The 18399-nt window shown below is 45.3% G+C and overlaps 1 protein-coding gene across 2 annotated transcripts; it reads right to left on the bottom strand.

Annotated features, from left to right (window-relative positions):
* Positions 1-226: 226 nt before the first annotated feature.
* Positions 227-17804, bottom strand: LMO4 (LIM domain only 4). Of its 2 annotated transcripts, none has more exons than XM_060024940.1 (5): positions 17035-17804; positions 14061-14299; positions 6613-6709; positions 6060-6215; positions 227-1012 (listed from the first exon to the last, which is right to left on the bottom strand). In XM_060024940.1, exons 2-5 carry the CDS (start codon positions 14294-14296, stop codon positions 1004-1006), a joined length of 498 nt encoding a protein of 165 aa, XP_059880923.1. In that variant the 5' UTR covers positions 14297-14299; positions 17035-17804; the 3' UTR covers positions 227-1003. The 2 variants fall into 2 exon arrangements, with proteins under 2 accessions (XP_059880923.1, XP_059880932.1); XM_060024949.1 differs by lacking the exon at positions 17035-17804 and adding an exon at positions 14499-14624.
* Between the last annotated feature and the right edge of the window lie 595 nt (positions 17805-18399).

Below are 18399 nucleotides of genomic sequence, written 5' to 3'. Positions count from 1 at the left end.
ACAGAACGGACTCCGTTAGAGACATGGCTTCGTACTCCTGCCAAAAATGGCATAGTTAAGTAATCTGAAGAACACCTTATTGGCTCAGAGCTAAATAAATATACCCACTGCTTCCCTCGACCCCCGAAGATTTAAAGTGAACTTGGTACGGGACAAAAAAATAAAATAAAATTTTCCAAAACACAGAAAAGAAAAAGCAGTTTTTAAACCCAAACTCCATCGAATATTATTCTTTTAAGTTTTTATTATTTAAATACACCATACTAGAGCAAATGTCTCTGAAAATATCACAAATAAAAGATTTTTTTCTTCATTCAGCAAATTAGAAGTAGGGGGGAATTTCTACACAGTAGCTTCTATGAGCCTGACTTTTTTTCCGATTTTTTTTCTTTTTTTCATTCTTTTTTTTTTCTTTGCCGTGGGAGTAGCAACATTAGGACGAAAACACTTACATGCATACATACATTGTATTTTACAGAGATACAATAAAAGTGTTTGTGATAGAATATCACAAAAGCCACATCTCTTTCCTTTATCTCATGTTCAGTTTTGATTGAAACACATTTCCTTACAACACTTAAATATACAAAGAGCAAATAGAATGTTGTTAAGGTAAAAACACAGGGTACAAACTCTGGCCAGTGCCCTGCTAATTGTTAATGAGGGTAGAAAGCAGATTTGAATGCTTCTTTTAATTAGCTTCATTAGTCATTTCCCTCCTCCCAAGCTCCCTCCCCCCAAAGATGTCGTCCGGTGGATCTTTTTTCATTTTCTCTACAGTCTCCCATTAGCCCAGGTTCATGGAGTCCTTAATGTTCATATTCAGTCATTTTAATACACCAATAAATGCAAGAAGGGCAATCAAGACTAAAGAAGGTGCAATGGCATGGAGCTGGCACTGGTGCTAGCTACAAAGGTGACTTGTCTACCGAAGACACATGGGATCCACCTGTGATGAACAAGATCTGAGATGAAGGCACGCATTCTGCATTACTCTGACCTTTTAGCAGACCTGCAAGACATAAAAACGGGCATCTTAGCTACAATGCTAAACTTGGAGAGATATGAAAACTCAAACATGGCTGCTTTTGTCTTCCCTACATTCACTAATCTTCTTCTATTAATAGATTACTTTCCAACTGTGACTTGTTAGAGGCTTTCTACGCTACTTACTCTGGCAGTGGAGAACTAAAGCATAACATCTTCTGCACTGTTACTAGCGGACAAAATGAGACGATAAATGGACTTCCAGAAAGTTTCTGGTGTAAACTTCTACAATGAATTGCTGAACTCTGTTAAAAGCCAGTTTCTTTCTGCAAGGAATGAATTGTAACATCTTGCCTCGAACTAGGATCTTAAAGGCACATCAGAGCCAAGTTCCTCCTCCCCAGGAAGTTTTGCGTTAATATTCTCAACTGTGTAAACTTTGGCAAGTTACTTAACTGTCTGTGTCTTGGTTTCCTCATCCTAAAAGTGGGGAGGGATTCCCTGGTGGCGTAGTGGTTGAGAATCTGCCTGCCAATGCAGGGGACACAGGTTCGAGCCCTGGCCTGGGAAGATTCCACATGCCGCGGACCAACTAGGCCCGTGAGCCACAGCTACTGAGCCTGTGCGTCTGGAGCCTGTGCTCCGCAACAAGAGAGGCCGCGACGGTGAGAGGCCCGCGCACCGCGATGAAGAGTGGCCCCCGCTCGCCACAATTAGAGAAAGCCCTCGCACAGAAACGAAGACCCAACACAGCCATAAATAAATAAAGAAAGAAAGAAGCTTTCATTTAAAAAAATAGTAATAATTTAAAAAGTGGGGATAATAAGGGTGTTATAAGGATTACATAATATATAGGGAGCGCATTCAACAGCGCCTGGCACTTAATAAAAAAGCTAAACGAATACTGGCAGTTAACACGATTATTCTAATATCCCCATATGATGTCTATGCACCCATGTCCTTCTCTGCTTATAGGTATGTGTGTATATGCATGTGTGTATACACACACACACACAAAAATATTGATACTTCTTTTCCCTTAGTATTTCCTACCATGCCACTTAATATTACATGAATATTGTAAATATATGAATCAAACATATGTAATGTGTTAATGACTTGTGCTCAATTAAAGAATGTAGTTCAATGGAAGTCTAACTTTAATATCTAAGTTAGAATTGATAATCCAGTTGTCCAATACAAGCTGTTTGCAATTACCAAAATGAAATAATAGATATTAGTTTTTTATGGTTTTTTAATGACATTGTGAGCTTCCCAGGAAGTTCTCATTTCACCCTTTCCCTAACTTACTAAAAGCCTGAAGTCTATTAGGAGCTGCAACCCCCTACTTCCAAGCTAATTAAAGTGGTAGAGGCTTAATCCCCAGAGTGGAGGCTCAGTGTGAGAAAGGTAATTTGTCTGTCCAGAACAAAGATGCGGCAGCAGCCAGCGAGCATATTTAATAAATGAGCAACAAATGTCCTCTACGATGGACACACACACAACGTCAATTATGTAACTACGGGGCGGGGTGGGGGGGAACTGCGAAGGGGTATGTAAACTAGAACCCTCGCTAAATTTTCTTCTGACCAAAGAGATGTGATCTCTTATTTTACTGAAAAGCACAGATTATTCTAGATGAAACCATCACTCCTGAGTGGAAGAAAGAATTCCAGAGCAGGCAAAAAATTTACCAACCCCTCCCCAAAAAACCCCACAATTCTTGATTCTATTTACATAACTCTCTCTCTACAAGGCAGTATTCTCCTGAGGGGAGCCAAGTCTCCTTCAGACAATATAGGCTATAACATTTTGTAGATCCTAGAACAAGAGTGGTCTGAGATTTCAGTCAGAGAGACTGTGTGATTTAAGAGCTTAAGATTATTTTTTCTCAGAACATACAAAAGCCAATGGTGCAGAACAACAACTAAACTATACATCCCAGACGCTGGGAACAAATTTCAGGAGGATAAAAGTTGAAAGGGGCCAGATGATGGGGGCCTATACTTTCCATACAATTTTAGCTGCCTTTAAAGAACGGATGTACAAATAATCAACCCATTACTTTTCAGCCAGAGGATGTTTGGGTATATTTATTATGCATCATGCGCTAAAAACGTAATTGGTTCTGTGAACGGAAGGAAAATGGCCAAAATTAATGTCCAATTTTCCCCACCAAAAATATAGAGAATGAGAGAGAAGAAAATAATAAAATGGAGCTATTTGTCATTTCTCCCCATCTCATCTCCTCCAGAAAAGAAACGCCGCAGGGTTTGGGGAAAATCATTTTAAAGCGTTCTTCAGGTCCAAAAAGCAGTTTATGATTCCACCAGGAAGTATGTTTTCATTACTTCTTCCCCCTTGCCCTCTCATTAATATCTCTCTGGACCACATTCAGCTTACCCCAAACGTTTATTTACAAAAACTACCTTGTGAATTGACTGTGCTCATGGTGAGCTGAGCACCAAGGGCAAAAATGTAAGACATTTAGGCCAACGGGGATATGTTCTTAATTAACATCACCCCCAAAACACAGCTTCTCACCAATGTCTGACAAGAACACATCCTTAAGTTATATTTCCTTATTCCTTTTAAGAACTATTCATTTTTGAAGGCCACCTGTCTCCTTTTAAAAGGCTTCCAACATTAAAATACACGCCGGTAGGCTCTTTTTCACTGCCTCATATATTCTGTGTTCCAAAATGAACGCCCTACCTCTCCCACTCTGCAAAAGGTATGGACTTATACGAAAGGCACAATACTTGCAATCTCGTAAACACGTAAACCAGACTTTGCTCAAATTTTCCTCCCTAACACCTCCCAATTTACATCATCTTTTTTTTTTTTTCTGGTACGCGGGCCTCTCACTGTTGTGGCCTCTCCCGTTGCGGAGCACAGGCTCTGGACGCGCAGGCTCAGCAGCCATGGCTCACGGGCCTAGCCGCTCCGCGGCATGTGGGATCTTCCTGGACCGGGGCACGAACCCGTATCCCCTGCATTGGCAGGCGGACTCTCAACCACTGCGCCACCAGGGAAGCCCTTTACATCATCTTATACTCAGTAAGATGGTACTGTGAGACGCTGCTCGTACTTATTACGTGTCTGTGTACTTAGTCCCTGGCTAACACTGCTATGGCCTGTATTCAGTCTGGCTACATTTTCCATCTTATCTCTACATCCTTCAATTCTCACCATGCACGTTGGTAAGCTATATCATTTTTTATGCCTTGCTAAGTCAGGGAAAGAAATGGTATAAAAGCAGCAACAAACTTAAGATATCATTTGTAGAGAAACTAAGCTTTTACCTTGGGGGGTGGATTTTATTCTTGTACTTTTTTTTGGCTACCAAGTATAACTACAAATGGCTTTGCTTCTACATGAAATGGGTATCTCAAAATATTTGTTACCCATTCATTGTCCTCAACTCAGCCCTATAGATTCACTTAATTACAACTGAAACCACGAAGGTCTGTAAGTATTTATATGTATTGGCACTCCTTAAAGAAGCCTGAACTGGCTCATCAATGGTGACTGATTAATTTGCAATAAAAAATTAGATTTCTGTTCTTAAAATAGTATTCTATGCAGTTCCCATATTAGTAAATAAGGAAAACTGTACACATTTTGATGCAATTAACCTTTACCTAATAAAGCAATGGAAAATACATTTAAAATCATTCCATAAACTTGAGTAAGGGAAAATGATAAAAATAAGCATTAAAATATGGCAGTATAATTTAAAATTTTTCAAATATTAGTCATTTTCCCTGTACACAGCATTAAGAAAATGCATTACGGAAGACAAAGAAGCCTAATATTTTTTCCTGAGATTTTTGAAGCTCGCTAAATTCCTATTTGCAGATAAATGTTGTTTTTTGTGATCCCTACAACAGACATTAATGAAGTTCCTATTGTAAATCCATAAAGAATTACCAAGTGAAGTGTGCACTTTTTGTTTCAATGCAATAACTCAGTGCTGTGTGATTGCCTGGGTTAATGATGAAAAAGTCAAACATACTATCAGAGCTGATGGAAAAATCTATCACCAATCTGAAATTAAAATTCATCTGTGGTCAATAAGATTTAATATCCATGCAAGTGGTGCTGTAAAGAGTAAATGAATCAATGTCATCAATACATAATCAGTATGAAATATGATGTGAATAAAATTATGTGCACGAGTCATACATTTCACTCTTTTCTGGGCCAGTGTGGAATGAACAGTCTCTTAACTGAAGGTTGACAGTAATTGTTACAAATTAGGCACAGCAGTTATCAAAATGCACTCACTTGCATAGCTATAGGACTTACTAAGGAGATTAAAATAGATCTGAAACTATACAGTACTGCAGGTGCTGGACAACTGTTGATCACCCATTTTCCCTCTGGAGTGCCCTCTAATAACATGATTCGTACATCTGTATAATTTCCTCGTTTCTAACTCTGGTCCAAAAACTTTCCAGTTGTGGATCGAGAATCAAGACATTTAATCTTTAATGATCAGCAAGATCTAGAACTTTTAAAAAAAAGTTGTAACTTACTCAAACATTATGGGACTACCAATCAACAAAAATGCTCTCCTTTGGAATTCCAGAATGTTTTGTAAAACTGCTCTTCTAAGATTCAAAGCACCGTAAATTGGGTTAGGAAGGCAGGTGTCCAGATTGCTATTACTAATGCAGAAATCATTCTTTCATGACAAAGACATTTATTCCCCCTTCCTACCAAAAATGTTCTAATTCCCCCCGCCCGCCCCGACAATAACCTAGTCACATCGTACTTCTGAATTTCAAAATTGTCAAGTGGGATAAACAACTGGTCGTAGGCAAGTTTTACATTCTGCCTGACTCTGCATGTGATAATGTGTTCAACATTGGTAAAGCTACAGCTATAATTAAGTCAGGATTTTTTTCACCACAAAAGATTCATGATTTAACCCATCAATTCCTCTATTTCTGAACCGTGTATGTATGAGTAGTCTACATTTCTTTAAAAGGGCACGCAAAAACACAACCACCTAGGAAAACTCCCTCACTAGACGAAGAGGTTGAACCTTCCAACTAGGTATTCACCTTCTGGTCTGGCAGTAGTGGATTGCTCTGAAGTGAATTCAAATGGCCATTGATGAGAGCTGTAGGTCTATCATGTTCACAAAATAAACTGCCATTGATGTAGTGAAACCGATCTCCTGGGACCAGGCGATTCCGGCAGGTAGAGCATGTAAAACACTGAAAGGAAAAAGCAAATCCACTGAAAACAAGTACAAATTAAGTCTTTCTTGGTCACAAGTTTATAAACTGTTTTTAAGCAGGTATCTGTCAAGTACAGAGAGCCACTTATGGCTTAGTGTTTTCTTTCCTTCAACATGATTCTGGAAAAGAGTAAGCCAAAATGCAAGAAACTGGATCAAGCTAAAGGGGAAAAGCGACAAACAGGTGCGTGCTTCTGTGGCATGGGGGAAGTGGCGTGGGTGGATGTGTAATCATCACTGCCACATAACAATTTCAGTGGATTCCTTCCATGTTTGCGGCTTGAGAAAACAGGGTTCCTACTAAGGAGACATGCTTTGTCTCCATGTAGGAAAGTTATGGTTCTTTTAAAAAACAGAGGAGGAGCAGATGCTACCTTCAGATGATACACATTGCCTTGGGCCCTCATGACGAGTTCGCTCGCAGGAATAGACTGTCCACAAGCGCTGCAAGCACCGCTATTCCCAAATAACCTGAAACAAAGATGACGGGGACACCAATGAATAATCCCAAACCAAGGAAAGAGAAAGAAATCCCCAGCCTCTGGCCCTCCCTTTGGAATGCATTTGACAGAGACTGAATGCTTAGGCTCCGGCCTCAAATTTTATGAGTGATTTACATAATCTGGGAAAAATCCTTTTGGGGGGGGTGGTCACAGCTAACTTCTCCCTACCGCAGAGGAAGAGGGTGCCCTGGGTTTCAACAAAATATTGACTTACACCTCTAGCAAATATGAAACAATTCTGTTCTACACACATTTTATCAGATTACTGAGTTCATCATAAAAAAAAAAAGATACAATTCATGCCTGAAGTTTAAATGTATTGTGTCCTTGAAATTATGTGAAGAACTCTTTTGTACTTTAATCATATCTTGAGATATGAGTCATCAAAAGGGTTAAGAGGATTTGATTGTATATCTAAGAAGACATCATGCTCAGTGTATTGAAACTCCCGTAAACCTCCATCAGTGCAGACTTTCCATTAGAAACTCTCTGCTATCCAGGTTGATATATAATGTGTATGGGTTAACCTTTTCAATCATGGTGTCAACACTTAAGATTTGCCTCTGCTCATCTCTTTCATCCTAACCTTCTCTCTCTCTTGATAATGAAATGCTTGCTCCAACTTCCCTCTATCTGCTCCTGAGTCCACAATTTAGATTACTTCATCTCTGCTAGCAACAAACTGAATGAAATTTCGATTTGAGCAGAAAGTAATTTACCGGGATCTGGACCCATTTGTCATCATATCTCTCTGGGTGTTTGCTGTATCACTGCAGTTTTCCTATGCAATCAAATGAGACCACAACATCTGCCATGGGGGGAGGAGGGGGAGAAGAAGAAGTCTGCAGAGGAGGGGAAAGCTCAAGGAAGTGCGGTGTACTGAAGAAAAAGATATACATAATTCCTTACATCCTTCCACAGGCGTGACAAAATATTTTAACGAACACCGAACTTTGGCTTTTATGAAATCCGTCGACTCAAACTGGGAAGCTTTATTTGCTTTTGGGCTTCCCTCTTTAATATCCACAAATATTTATTAAACAGACCAAAATGATTTCACACTGAAAGGTGGTATCGGAACGAGTAAGCAGGGTCAGAGAGGCACTTTTCAACAATGAAAAACAAAGTAATAGGACTTACAAACTAACATATCGGTGTCATAATACATATTAATACTTGCATTTCTTCCTTGTCCAAAGAAAGTCATAAAATGCAGTTTGTGTCAAACCATGAGACAGCCTCCTATAGAACACCCCGTAATCTGAATGATTGTGGCATGCCTCTATATAAAAATAATTGCTTTGAGTTTTCAGAATCTGGTCTTGCAGAAGAGGCTTGTCATGTTCAAACTACTAATTTGCTGTCGCCACTTTATTGAAAATAGCCTGTAAGTTGTTATTAAATGTATCGACTGAACGACAGGGAGAGTAGTAAAACTGCCCCTTAAGATGGCTTTTAATAGGAAGCCCAAGAAACAAATTTTGCAGCAGCATCGATTTGAAGAGTTCAATCAAAACTCCATTTCAAAACTAATTAGTCTGAGATCAACAACACATTGACACGTTCTTACAGAATCAGAACAGTTACAGAGAGAAAGCTGAAATAATACACTGTCAGGACCTCTAGCTGCAGGACCGCACCGTGTGGGAGCTCAGGGGCCGCTGGCCTGCCATTTCCCAACACTGGACCATTTCAGGAGCATCGATGAAGCCTCCCGGAGTCTCACCCACAGCATCCTGCGAGTGTGGGTTGTCACTGCTGCCACGAGAGGGTTCTCAGAAGGGTGAGGTGGCCAGAGAATTAGCATTGCCAGGGGGAGTTTCCAGTCAACAGCAGGGCTATTTCAATCCCCAAAAGGGGTACCAACTTAAACACTTCAGGTAAGAATAAAATTAAAAACCTGTCGATGTAGCCAAAAACATGCTGAGGATAAAAGGGGGGCGGTGTAGATTAAGGGGGTAGGGAACAGAATCCTACCTGAGCTAAGGACCAAATATCCTCTTACAGCAACCCAGAAGTATTTTAATGGCTAGGAGTCTATAATTATGGCTGCCACTACCAACAGGTACACAGTGACACTCCATCTCAAAAATACCCTTTCACAGTACCAATCTGATTACCCAACCTAAGTGTTCATTTATTTAACAATTCACCCTGAGTAAAGTCAGCTGTATGTCTTCAATGTCTAAGGGCAGTTGTATGGAATCCAAAAGCTTTTCATACATCTCATTTTCTCCAGCACCACTTTCACAACCTTTCAGGGGACAATCAGCCACAAAATCACGGGATTCCTAAAGTGTCAGAAATTACAGTTACAAAGTTTGAAAATGACCAAGATCTACTCAGGACTGATGTGCTATTGAACAACATTATTAATGGAGTTTAATATCTTTCCGTGCCTACAGCTTTAAGGCTGCCTCAGAGCAGAAAACTTACATGTCTAAACACATTTTAATCCCTTTTACCAGAGAGGAAGGCTACCATTAGAATTCCACCCTTTTTTCTGAAAAGTTGTGTGTGTGTGTGTGTGTGTGTGTGTGTGTGTGTGTGTTTTAACAACGTTTCTGTGCACTGGAGAGTTAATTATCTAACCAGGGGGACTGTCCAGGACAGTGTTTGATTTAAAAGGCTTGAGGCTTTAGGTGCTCAATTAAGTAGCTATCGTCTCAGACTGGACTATAATGGGCTCTTTTCTCTTTAACTCAAGCAACGGGGAGATATACCCCAGGTCAGGCTAATTAAAGCCAGGGGAGTCTTTAATTGTGATGACAGAATCGGTTTCAGTTTCCTTTCTTTGGGTCCTCAGTCCAAGAAGGTCGTTAATATTTCAGCATTTGGGCAATGCAATCAATCACAAACATCAAGAGGTTACTTACATGGGGAAAAGGGAAAAGAAGGAAAGAAATCCCACCAAACCTCTACACTTTAGAGGTGCTCTGCTCCTATGAAAAGTACCATGTAGTGCTAGTACTGTTTGCCAGCTCCAACTCTCCTTGCTGACAGAGATGGAGAGCAAGTTGTATTTTTAGTTCAGTAATAATACTTAGCATCTTTCCCTAACTTCAACGACCAATAGGTGAGCCTACTTGCAACTGGTTACTTCAAGCAAAATACACACGATACGGAGCATTACCTGGCTGTTTTCTAAACCGCTTTCAGGCAAGGAGAGGTAGGTTTCTAAGAGTGTGGCTGAAAGGTATACATTTGTACCTACAAGTAAATATCAGCAACCTATCTGAGGAGAAAAATGCACATCCACAGCTACCGATCCAGAAGCAATTGGTTTTCCAGCAGGTTCCTATATTTAATCTAAATTCTGCACCGGCTATATTAAATGTAACAAAGAAAATGCAACCCAGAAATTATGCCTGGAGCCAAGTCCATTAAAAGTACTTCGGAATAACTAGAGACCAAGCACCTTAAAAGCACCAGAAGCTATTGATACTTAAGAGGGGGGCTGTGAATAATCGCAACTGATGCGTTAGAGAGGGGAGGGAGAAAAAAAAAATCAGCCAAATTACGCTTGGTTAATTCAGAGTAACAGATCTGCCCCCAAGTGAATTGGAGGCCTTGAATTAATTCTGTTATGACAAATCAAGATAAACGTTCCCCCTAAATTGCATGCGATTTAATTAATTTTTGAGATCCTAGGTTTTTTTTTTTTCCTAGCTAATAGTTCACATGCTCCTGTGCTGTCATTGTGCTTGAGTGGGCAGACTTCAAAGTGATATTAAATAACCAACTATTAGATTTACCTAGCACGTCCTATTGGAAAAGTGCCATTTAATTACCTAGCCTGTTCAATTAAAGGGACAGCATTCTCTGAATATAGCAGCTTGCTGTTGATTACCAGGGAAATGAACTCGCTGTCTGGCGGCGCCTCCGTTCCTAACGCTACCCGCTCCCGAAACGCACCCTCCACCACCAACCACCACCAATCCCCCCGCCCCGGGCCCCCACCCCCAGCTGCGCGGCGCTCACTGCGGCTGCGGGCGCCACGTGAACCTCCCGAGCGGAGCCCGGGGAGAGAAAGCGCTACCCGCTCGTCCGGCTCCCGCCCTGCGCTCGCCCCCTCGCGGGCCCGAGGCTGCCGGCCGGCTGGGCGCCTGAACTGCGGCCTCAGGCGCCGTCAGCCCCCAGCCCGGCCCCCGCCCGGCCGAGCGAGCGAGCGAGCAAGCCAGCGAGACCCGGCACGCCGAGAACCACCACCCGAGCTTCCGGCGCGTAGCCTCGCCTCCCCGGACCTGGAGCCCCACCCGTCGATCTCCGAACTTCCTCCTCTTGCTGCACTTTCCGCGCCAGTCTTCTGGCCCGCGGTGGGGGTGGAGGAAGGAGGACTCGAAGAAAGAGAATCAGAGTTTCTGAAGCTACTTGGTGGCGCTGGGATTGAGCTGGGGGGTCGGGAACCCGGGGGGAAGGGGGAGGACGCGCTTCCAAGGTTCAACGACTTTTGTAATTTTGCTAGGTGGCGGGGCCAGGCCGGCGTTGGCCCCTTTAAGATCCACCCTCCCTTTCCTCTCCCCTCCCCCCTTGTCTATCCCTCCCTCTCTTAGAGGCCAATTTTGTTAATTAAATGTTTTGTTTGCAACGCAGCTCTCATTCATTGCGGACACGTCATTCGGAGCAGATCTAAGCCAGAGACCAGATCTCATTAGATAAAGCCCATCAAAACTAAGAAAATGGAGGAGCCACTAATTAAAGCTTTTAATTGTGCGGATTCGCTGCAGCAAGGCAGCCGCTTTATCTGAAATCTTGGAGGGAGGAGAGGCAGAAGCCCAGCTCTGCCCAAACGACACTTGGTCGCGCAGGGGGAAGGGGCTGGGGAAAAGCAGCACCACCCACCCCTCCCCCCCCACAACCCCCTCCTCCCCGGGCCCCTCCCAGCTCTCCCAAAGCTTTTTAGCCAGATCTTGCTGGTTTTCAAAAAGCCACAACCTCAAAGTCAGACAGTTTAAAAGCCCCTTAATAAATCGCTCTGTGGTCCCAGCTGGGGCCGAAGAGCCAAAGGGTCCCCTTCACCTGGCGGCCGGCGAGCGGATTAGTCCCGCTCCTCAGCGGCCGTCCCTGCAGAATTGAAAGCTCCTCCAACAAGTGGACTGAGGGGAGACTGAGGAGGGAGTGGCTGAAAGGAAAGGGAACGCGCAGCCTCCCCACCTTCCCACCCTTTCGGCATCTTGGTGGGCAGAAGGAACACTGAAGAAAGACTTAGGAGATCCCTTAAACTTGGTGGGTGAGAGGGGGGTGTCTGCTGCTGAGCCCTGAGCAGTGTGAGGAAAGGATCAATTGGGTACTGAGCTAGAACTCCGCTCTCCCGAACAAATCTAAGGTCCTCAGGGTAGCCTCCAGTTCAACAGCAAGCGTGGTTCCAGTTTTCAAAGTCAGGAAAAAAGAAAGAAAGGAAGAATATGGACCCAGTTAATTAAGTCTTGGGGCTGGGCACACATCCTCCATTGCTCCATTAAGCCAACAGAAAAACACCAAATGGGCATTTATATTTGTTCCCAAGAATAGGGAAAGGAATGGAAGTGATTCCCAGGAAGCCACTTGCCTAAACTTGTCCTGAGGGAATGCAAGTGGACCCATCTTCTTTTTAATTAGTGGTAATCAGAAGCGAAGGTCTTCTGAAGGCACTTGGAAAAGAGATGAATCTGTACCATTCACTGCTTCTGAACAGCACTGTCAATTTTTCCCCTTTAAACCACCCTCCTTCTTACCAGTTTTGCTCTCTAATTACAGTACTGTCAAAGCTCATGGCATTGCTTGGAAGGAGGACCAGAAAGCATTATACCCACGCTGCTGCTGATTTTCCAACGTTTACTTCTAAAAGAACACTTCGTGAAATTAATGCTGCCACCTTAATTTAAAAATAAAAGCCCTCTCCCTTCCTGAATTTCTTTTACTTGGCTGATTGAGGAGGCCAGCAAAGAGGACATAGGTTGCATTACTGGAATAACCAAATATCATCTTATTCCATCATTTACACTAATGATATCGCTGGGGTAAACATACCCATACTCAGCTCCAAACTGCACTGGGATCTTCTGCAGTTTTAGATGCAGAGTCAGGGAATCACAATGGAGCTAAACTTTGAACAAAATACCTCATCTATTGATTCACCCTCATTGAAGAAAGGGCAAAAATTTTCTAATCTCTATAAAGAAAATGGTTTAGGGCACAAATTTTAATAGAACGCATTTCTTAAAAGTGAGTGGTTGTCTAGTATCAACCGTGTGCGTGTGGGTTTGTTTTTTTTTTTTTTTTAATTACTGGATGTTGAAACAGAACACCTCCTAGAAGCATTCATGTGCATCAGTCTATCAAACCATTTACTCAAATTAAATGTGTAATCCTTCAAATGCCTCCTTTCAAATTAATGAGTTTAAGTAGCTTGAGTTCACCTGAAAAGATCCTATAGGCACCTGACCTCCTGAATTCTTTCCATTAATTGCACTGAAACTTGTTGGAAAAAGGCTGCTTACATGGGCATATGAATGTTCCTATACATTGCTTTAAAATGCAAGATTAGTATAATTCTATAGCCTCTTTTCCTAAATCTCTTTTGGGGATCAAGGGTAGTGATACAAATGACAACAACAAAAAACCCAAAATCTGAACATTCCTCAATTGAACTACAAATTCTACATCACAAACCACACACTAACACTTGAGTATTGCGAGCCTTCAAGTAACAATATATAAAGAGAAACATTACCATTAAGTTTTTTTTTTCTTGTTCGGGTTTCTTTGCTATAAGAAGAATGACAAGTCTTTAAACCGATGGGCAATCAGCATTTTTCACAAGGAGCACAAAGAATGAGTCAGTTTTCCACTCAAAAAAGTTTAAAGGTGCTTACGTAAATATCATAATCAGCCATCACCATATCATTTCTCACTACCCACACTTAAATTTTTAAATCAGTCTTTTGTCTCCCAAGTTCCTATGTTGGTCCCTACCTTGCTTTAAGAAAGCAGCTTAACTCCCACTTGAAAGGTTTATTTTTAGTGGAGGGTCCAACTGCGGCTGACCACGTGAAATCCTGGTCGCGAGGATCCTGGTCCCAACCTTTGCACACCTAGCAGCCCAGTCCCCCCAGATGCGCAGTTTTTACTTCGTGTGGCCTTTGCCGTTAATTTGCCACTAAATATTGGAAGATTAACACATGCTTCTTTAACCCCTTAAATTTCGGCCAACCAGGTTTTTGAGGTGAAGGCTACACTGTATTCTGAGATGCCCTGCTCCTTTCTTTAAAACCCTTGGTAACCTTTGGCCTTGCCATTGCTCTGCCCGCCCATGTCGGGGAAAGGCAGCCAAGTCTTACCTAATGTAGTCATTTCTGCAAAGGATCATGCCGCTCTTGGTGTAACAGGACGTGCCGATGTCGCCCAGCTGCGCCTGGCAGCAGGAACACTTGAGGCACCGGCTGTGCCAGTAGCTGTCCATGGCATAGAGCAGAAAGCGGTCCGCAATCTTGCCTCCGCAGCCTGCGCACCGCTTCCAGGAGAGGGAGCCGGCCGTAACCGGGGGCGGCTGTGAGCTGCTGCCCGGATTCACCATGGTCTGCAGAAGGCGGGAAGGGGACAGGGAGAGAGAGACAAAACAGGGGCGATGCAAAAGTTAGTACTCGCCGCGCGAGTGAGCGAATCCGTCCCCCGCCAGCCCCCAGAGCTGCTGGAAGGAAGCAGCAGGGCAAGGGCGGGAAGGAGGATGAGGGGGAGAGGGAAGGAGGGAGGCTTGCCGGCAGCAGCCGCCTGTTTACTTTTCTCAAGCTTTGTTCTGGGGCCACGAGCTCCTCTCAACTTTCCAGCGCCCGCCGCCGCTGACAATTTCAGCTCGGGTACTGTCAAAACTCAAGAGAGCGAGGCTCCGCGGCGCGCTCCTCCCCTCGCGGCGCCTCCTCCCGGCCCCCGCCTCCGCCCACTGCCCCCTCCTCCGCCGCCCGCCTCCAGCAAATGAGGGTCAAACCCACCCACCGCCTCGCCCGGCCCCTCCCGGGGCCCCGCTGAGCCCCGAGCGCTAGTCGAGGGGAGTGAGAGGCGGCCCCCGCCGGAGCCACGTTCCCTCCCGAGCTCTGCCCGGGGAAGTGCAGCTGCAGTTCACAAGTTGGAAATAGTTCGGCTTTCTGAAAGGGAAGGAGGGAAGAACCGGCGGAGGGGAGATGGAGAGAGTGGTGGTGGGAGGGGAAGCGAGGGGACTTCGGGGGGGGGGGGGGGGGGTGCGGTGTGTAAAGTTGCGAAACTGGTTTTTCTTATTTTAAACAGCACCTTTCACATGCCATTGTGGTGACCGCCATCTCCTATTATTGTTCCAAATCTCATTTCATTTTGAAGATCAATGAGTGTTTTCTCTGCGTTTGCAGGACACAGGCAAGAATAATAGATCATTGAACTTTAGGATGCCTGTTAACTTCCTATACAAACACTCTCCACTTTGGTCTCACTAATCTGCCCTTGATCAGCAATTTAAATGGTAGAGCTTTGTTCCTCCAAAAGGGTGAGGGGTACGTTACTGATAATATGTGAGAAGGCACTGTTAAAGGATGCACAAGTTATATCTGAGCCAGACCTACTGTCACCAAAAACTGCTTTTAAAAATTCCCCACTCTTTCTAATGAATGTCACGAGAGAAACAACTGGGGTCTAATATAGGAATCAATTTATAAAGCTTAGCCTAAACCGATTAATTTGTTGCCTCCAATCCTGAGTCCAATAAAGTCCTAGTGTTCCTCCAGTCACTTATTCTATAAAAAGATCAAGTTATTTACTGCCAATTAAGCAGCCTGTTTTGTCTTTGTCCTCTGTAAGCCGAGAGTGTGGGCTCCCCCCGAGGCTCCCGGCTATCTGCTCAAGACATTCAGCTGATACCTCAGAAGCGAGAGGACGAACTTTGCCTGTCCCCGGCCCAACTTGGCTGCTGCAAAAAAACGAGGGGAAGGGAACGAAACAAGGACTTGTGTTCCTTAAATAGGCCGATTTTAAACACATTTCCTCCGAAAGAGTCCTGGAACGTGTGTCCAGTGACCGCACAATAAACCAGAATAAGAACTGCACCAATTAAGCTGTAACAAAACCCTGAGACTTTGGAAACAGGACCACTCTAAAACCCATTAGCATTGCATTTAACCGAATGCATCATACCTTTATGTAAATTGATTTATCTGATGCATTTACTCGAGGCATTGCTTTTTGTTACAATTTCAGCCCTAACCCAAATGAATCTGCATTTCCTGCCCTAGGTCTTTAAACTGCCCACCCCCGCCCAACGTTTTAATCGCTCTGAATTCCTTTTTAAAAGAGGAGGAGGGAGGAGATTCCAAGCTCTTCCCCGCCCCCATCTTTGGTGAGAGGTAAATATATATGTATATTTTTTTTGAAAAGGAAACATTACACTGAGAAAAGCATCCAGTAACCCCATTAGCTAAAGCTCTTAAGGACAAGCAATACCTTAATGCTGATTAAATCTAAAAGAGATGAATCAAGACGACTGACCAGAAACTGACTCCCCTGATAACTAAGGACGGGCCCTCATCAAGTTTCATTTAGAGTTGGAAAAAAAAAGAAAGCTTTTAAGTTAAATAGGCTTATACTCTAGTAATTACATAGCCAAGCAATTTAGGTCCTGAGGTAGTCTGTGAAATAGAAAGCAGAACTGGCAGCTAGAGGCAAAATCTGCCCCCCTTTAACAACGTCTCTGGTGTTTTTTAATGGAGACCAAGGGAGGGACAAACGTAGCGCTGACAATTTGTAGTACAAAAATGGATGCTTAATTCATGTCTTGATTTTAATTAGGTGATTCACCGGATTTCTCCTGGATTGGAACAAAAGACTTATAAGCCAAGAGGAATTTTTTAAAAGAACCAGCAATACCGAATCCTGCTCACTTAGATCCTTTCTGCCACTGTTTCAAAAATAGTGGTGGGGTGCGGGGGGTAGGGTCGTGACTATTTTCCCCACACTACTTCTCAGACTTCAACGCTTAAAGCACCTCCTGCCTCTCCCTTTGGAACTGAATATATCCCCACACGCCTCCAAGGTCCCCACCAGCCCCGTCTCCAAGAAGAACCCTTTTGTAAGCAGGAACCGCTACAAAGCTGGCGGCCCGGGGCTGCCCTCCGTCCTAGCTCGCAGGCCGGCCTCGGTAGTTTCGGACTCGCGCATTATCTAAGCCGACGTATTGTTTACTTGCAATTTGGGACGGTCAAGGGAAGGAAGCCAAAGAAAACAGCCCCGGCCCAAATCGCCCCCCTCCTCCTTCTCCCCCCCTCCCTGCCCACGGCTCTCCAGCCGTCCCCTTACCTGCTTTTCCCCTATATTGCAATATTGCGAGAGGCGGCGGCGGCGAAATTCGTGCGAAGCCGCTCGGCTTCCAAGGAAGGGGCGCCTTGGCTGGCGGAGGTGGAGGGAGAGGGGGGGATGTTCTCGCAGAAGCAGGAAAGGGGAGGAGGGGGCTAAGGGCTGCTTTTCTTTTCTTTTCTTTTTTTTAACGCGCTGCTCTGAGGCTGGGTTAGGGGGCCCCGCGTAAGTGGCAGGCGCCGGGAAGCAGAAGCGTCAGTCTCGGTCCTCGTCGTTCTTCTCCGCCTCCGGCTCCGCGCGAGCAGCTGCAGGAGCCCTCGGCCCGCGCGGCGCGGCGCAGCGGCAGCAACTGCTGCAATCGCTGCTGCAAGTTTGGCAATGTGGCTTCACTTTGTATATTCCCCCGCCCGGAGGCCCCCGCCCCGCCCGCGCTCCTCCCGCTCCCCCTCCTACTCCTCCGCCTGCCTCCCTCCCGTGCGCCCGCCCGCCCGCTCGCTCGGGGCTGCTGGCGGCGACGGCCGCTCGGCCGAGCTTCCTGCACCTCCAGCCGGGGAGCGGCCGCAGACACAACAGCCCCGGGAGCGGCGGCGGCCGGCGTGGAGGCCGGGGGGCGGGCGCGCCCAGGAGGCGGGGAGCTGCGGCCGGCGGGGTCCCGCGCGCCTGACCCTCGCCCCTGCCGGAGCTGCTGCTGCCCGGCTTGGAGGCGGCGGTGGCGGCGGCGCTGGCCTCTAACCGGCTCACTCGCTCCCTCCGCGGCTCTTACACATGTGTTACTGACAGAGCAAAATCCCAACTACTCCCAGGCTCTGCCGCCGACGTCAGCGACCCTCAGCCACTGGGCGGCCGGATTGTTCAGGCGGAATAATAAAACCTGCCAATCCGGGCAAGGACAAAGGGATGACTGAAACGAGACTCCGGGGGCGGGGGAGAGAGCGAGGCGGCTGAGCCGCCGGAGGCTGAAGCGGGGGAGGGCCCGAATCAGGTGGGGAGAAGTCCCTCGGGCGCTGCCGACCCCGCCGGCTCGGCCCCCCGTGGCCCGAGATGGCAGGCCGAGGCGCGGGGGCCACACCTGCCCTCCCTGCTCACGTGGCCCCTTCGGGACCCGCGCCCGCTCGCCCCTCGGGGATAGCCCGTCCTCGCGCCGAGAGGAGCCCCTTAGGAAACTTACTTCACATCTGTCTCAGAAATGGGCCTCTTCCTGTTGAGGTAGAAAAGCTTGGTCGAAATCTCAGGGCGGTGGACTTCACACACACGCAGAAGAGATGGTTTCTGAGGAGTTCTTTTGTTTTTGTTTTTTAAATTCACGATGTTAGAGATTTATGAACCTTAGTGGAAGTTTCATTAACAAGGTAGAAGCTTCTCCCCATC

This window comes from Delphinus delphis, chromosome 1, assembly GCF_949987515.2.
Source record: "Delphinus delphis chromosome 1, mDelDel1.2, whole genome shotgun sequence".
NCBI lineage: Eukaryota > Metazoa > Chordata > Mammalia > Artiodactyla > Delphinidae > Delphinus > Delphinus delphis.
The sequence above is the reverse complement of the archived record's forward strand: the minus strand, read 5'-3'. Positions and strand labels throughout refer to the sequence as shown.

What these genes read in the sequence shown, in the direction of transcription:
- LMO4 (XM_060024940.1), bottom strand. Translation starts at nt 14,296, where the DNA reads ATGGTGAATCCGGGCAGCAGCTCACAGCCGCCCCCGGTTACGGCCGGC. An exon ending in TGCAGAAATGACTACATTAG is followed by an intron (nt 6,710 to 14,060) that starts GTAAGACTTGGC and finishes TCTTTGTTTCAG; the next exon opens with GTTATTTGGGAATAGCGGTG. An exon ending in GCAATGTGTATCATCTGAAG is followed by an intron (nt 6,216 to 6,612) that starts GTAGCATCTGCT and finishes TTTTCCTTTCAG; the next exon opens with TGTTTTACATGCTCTACCTG.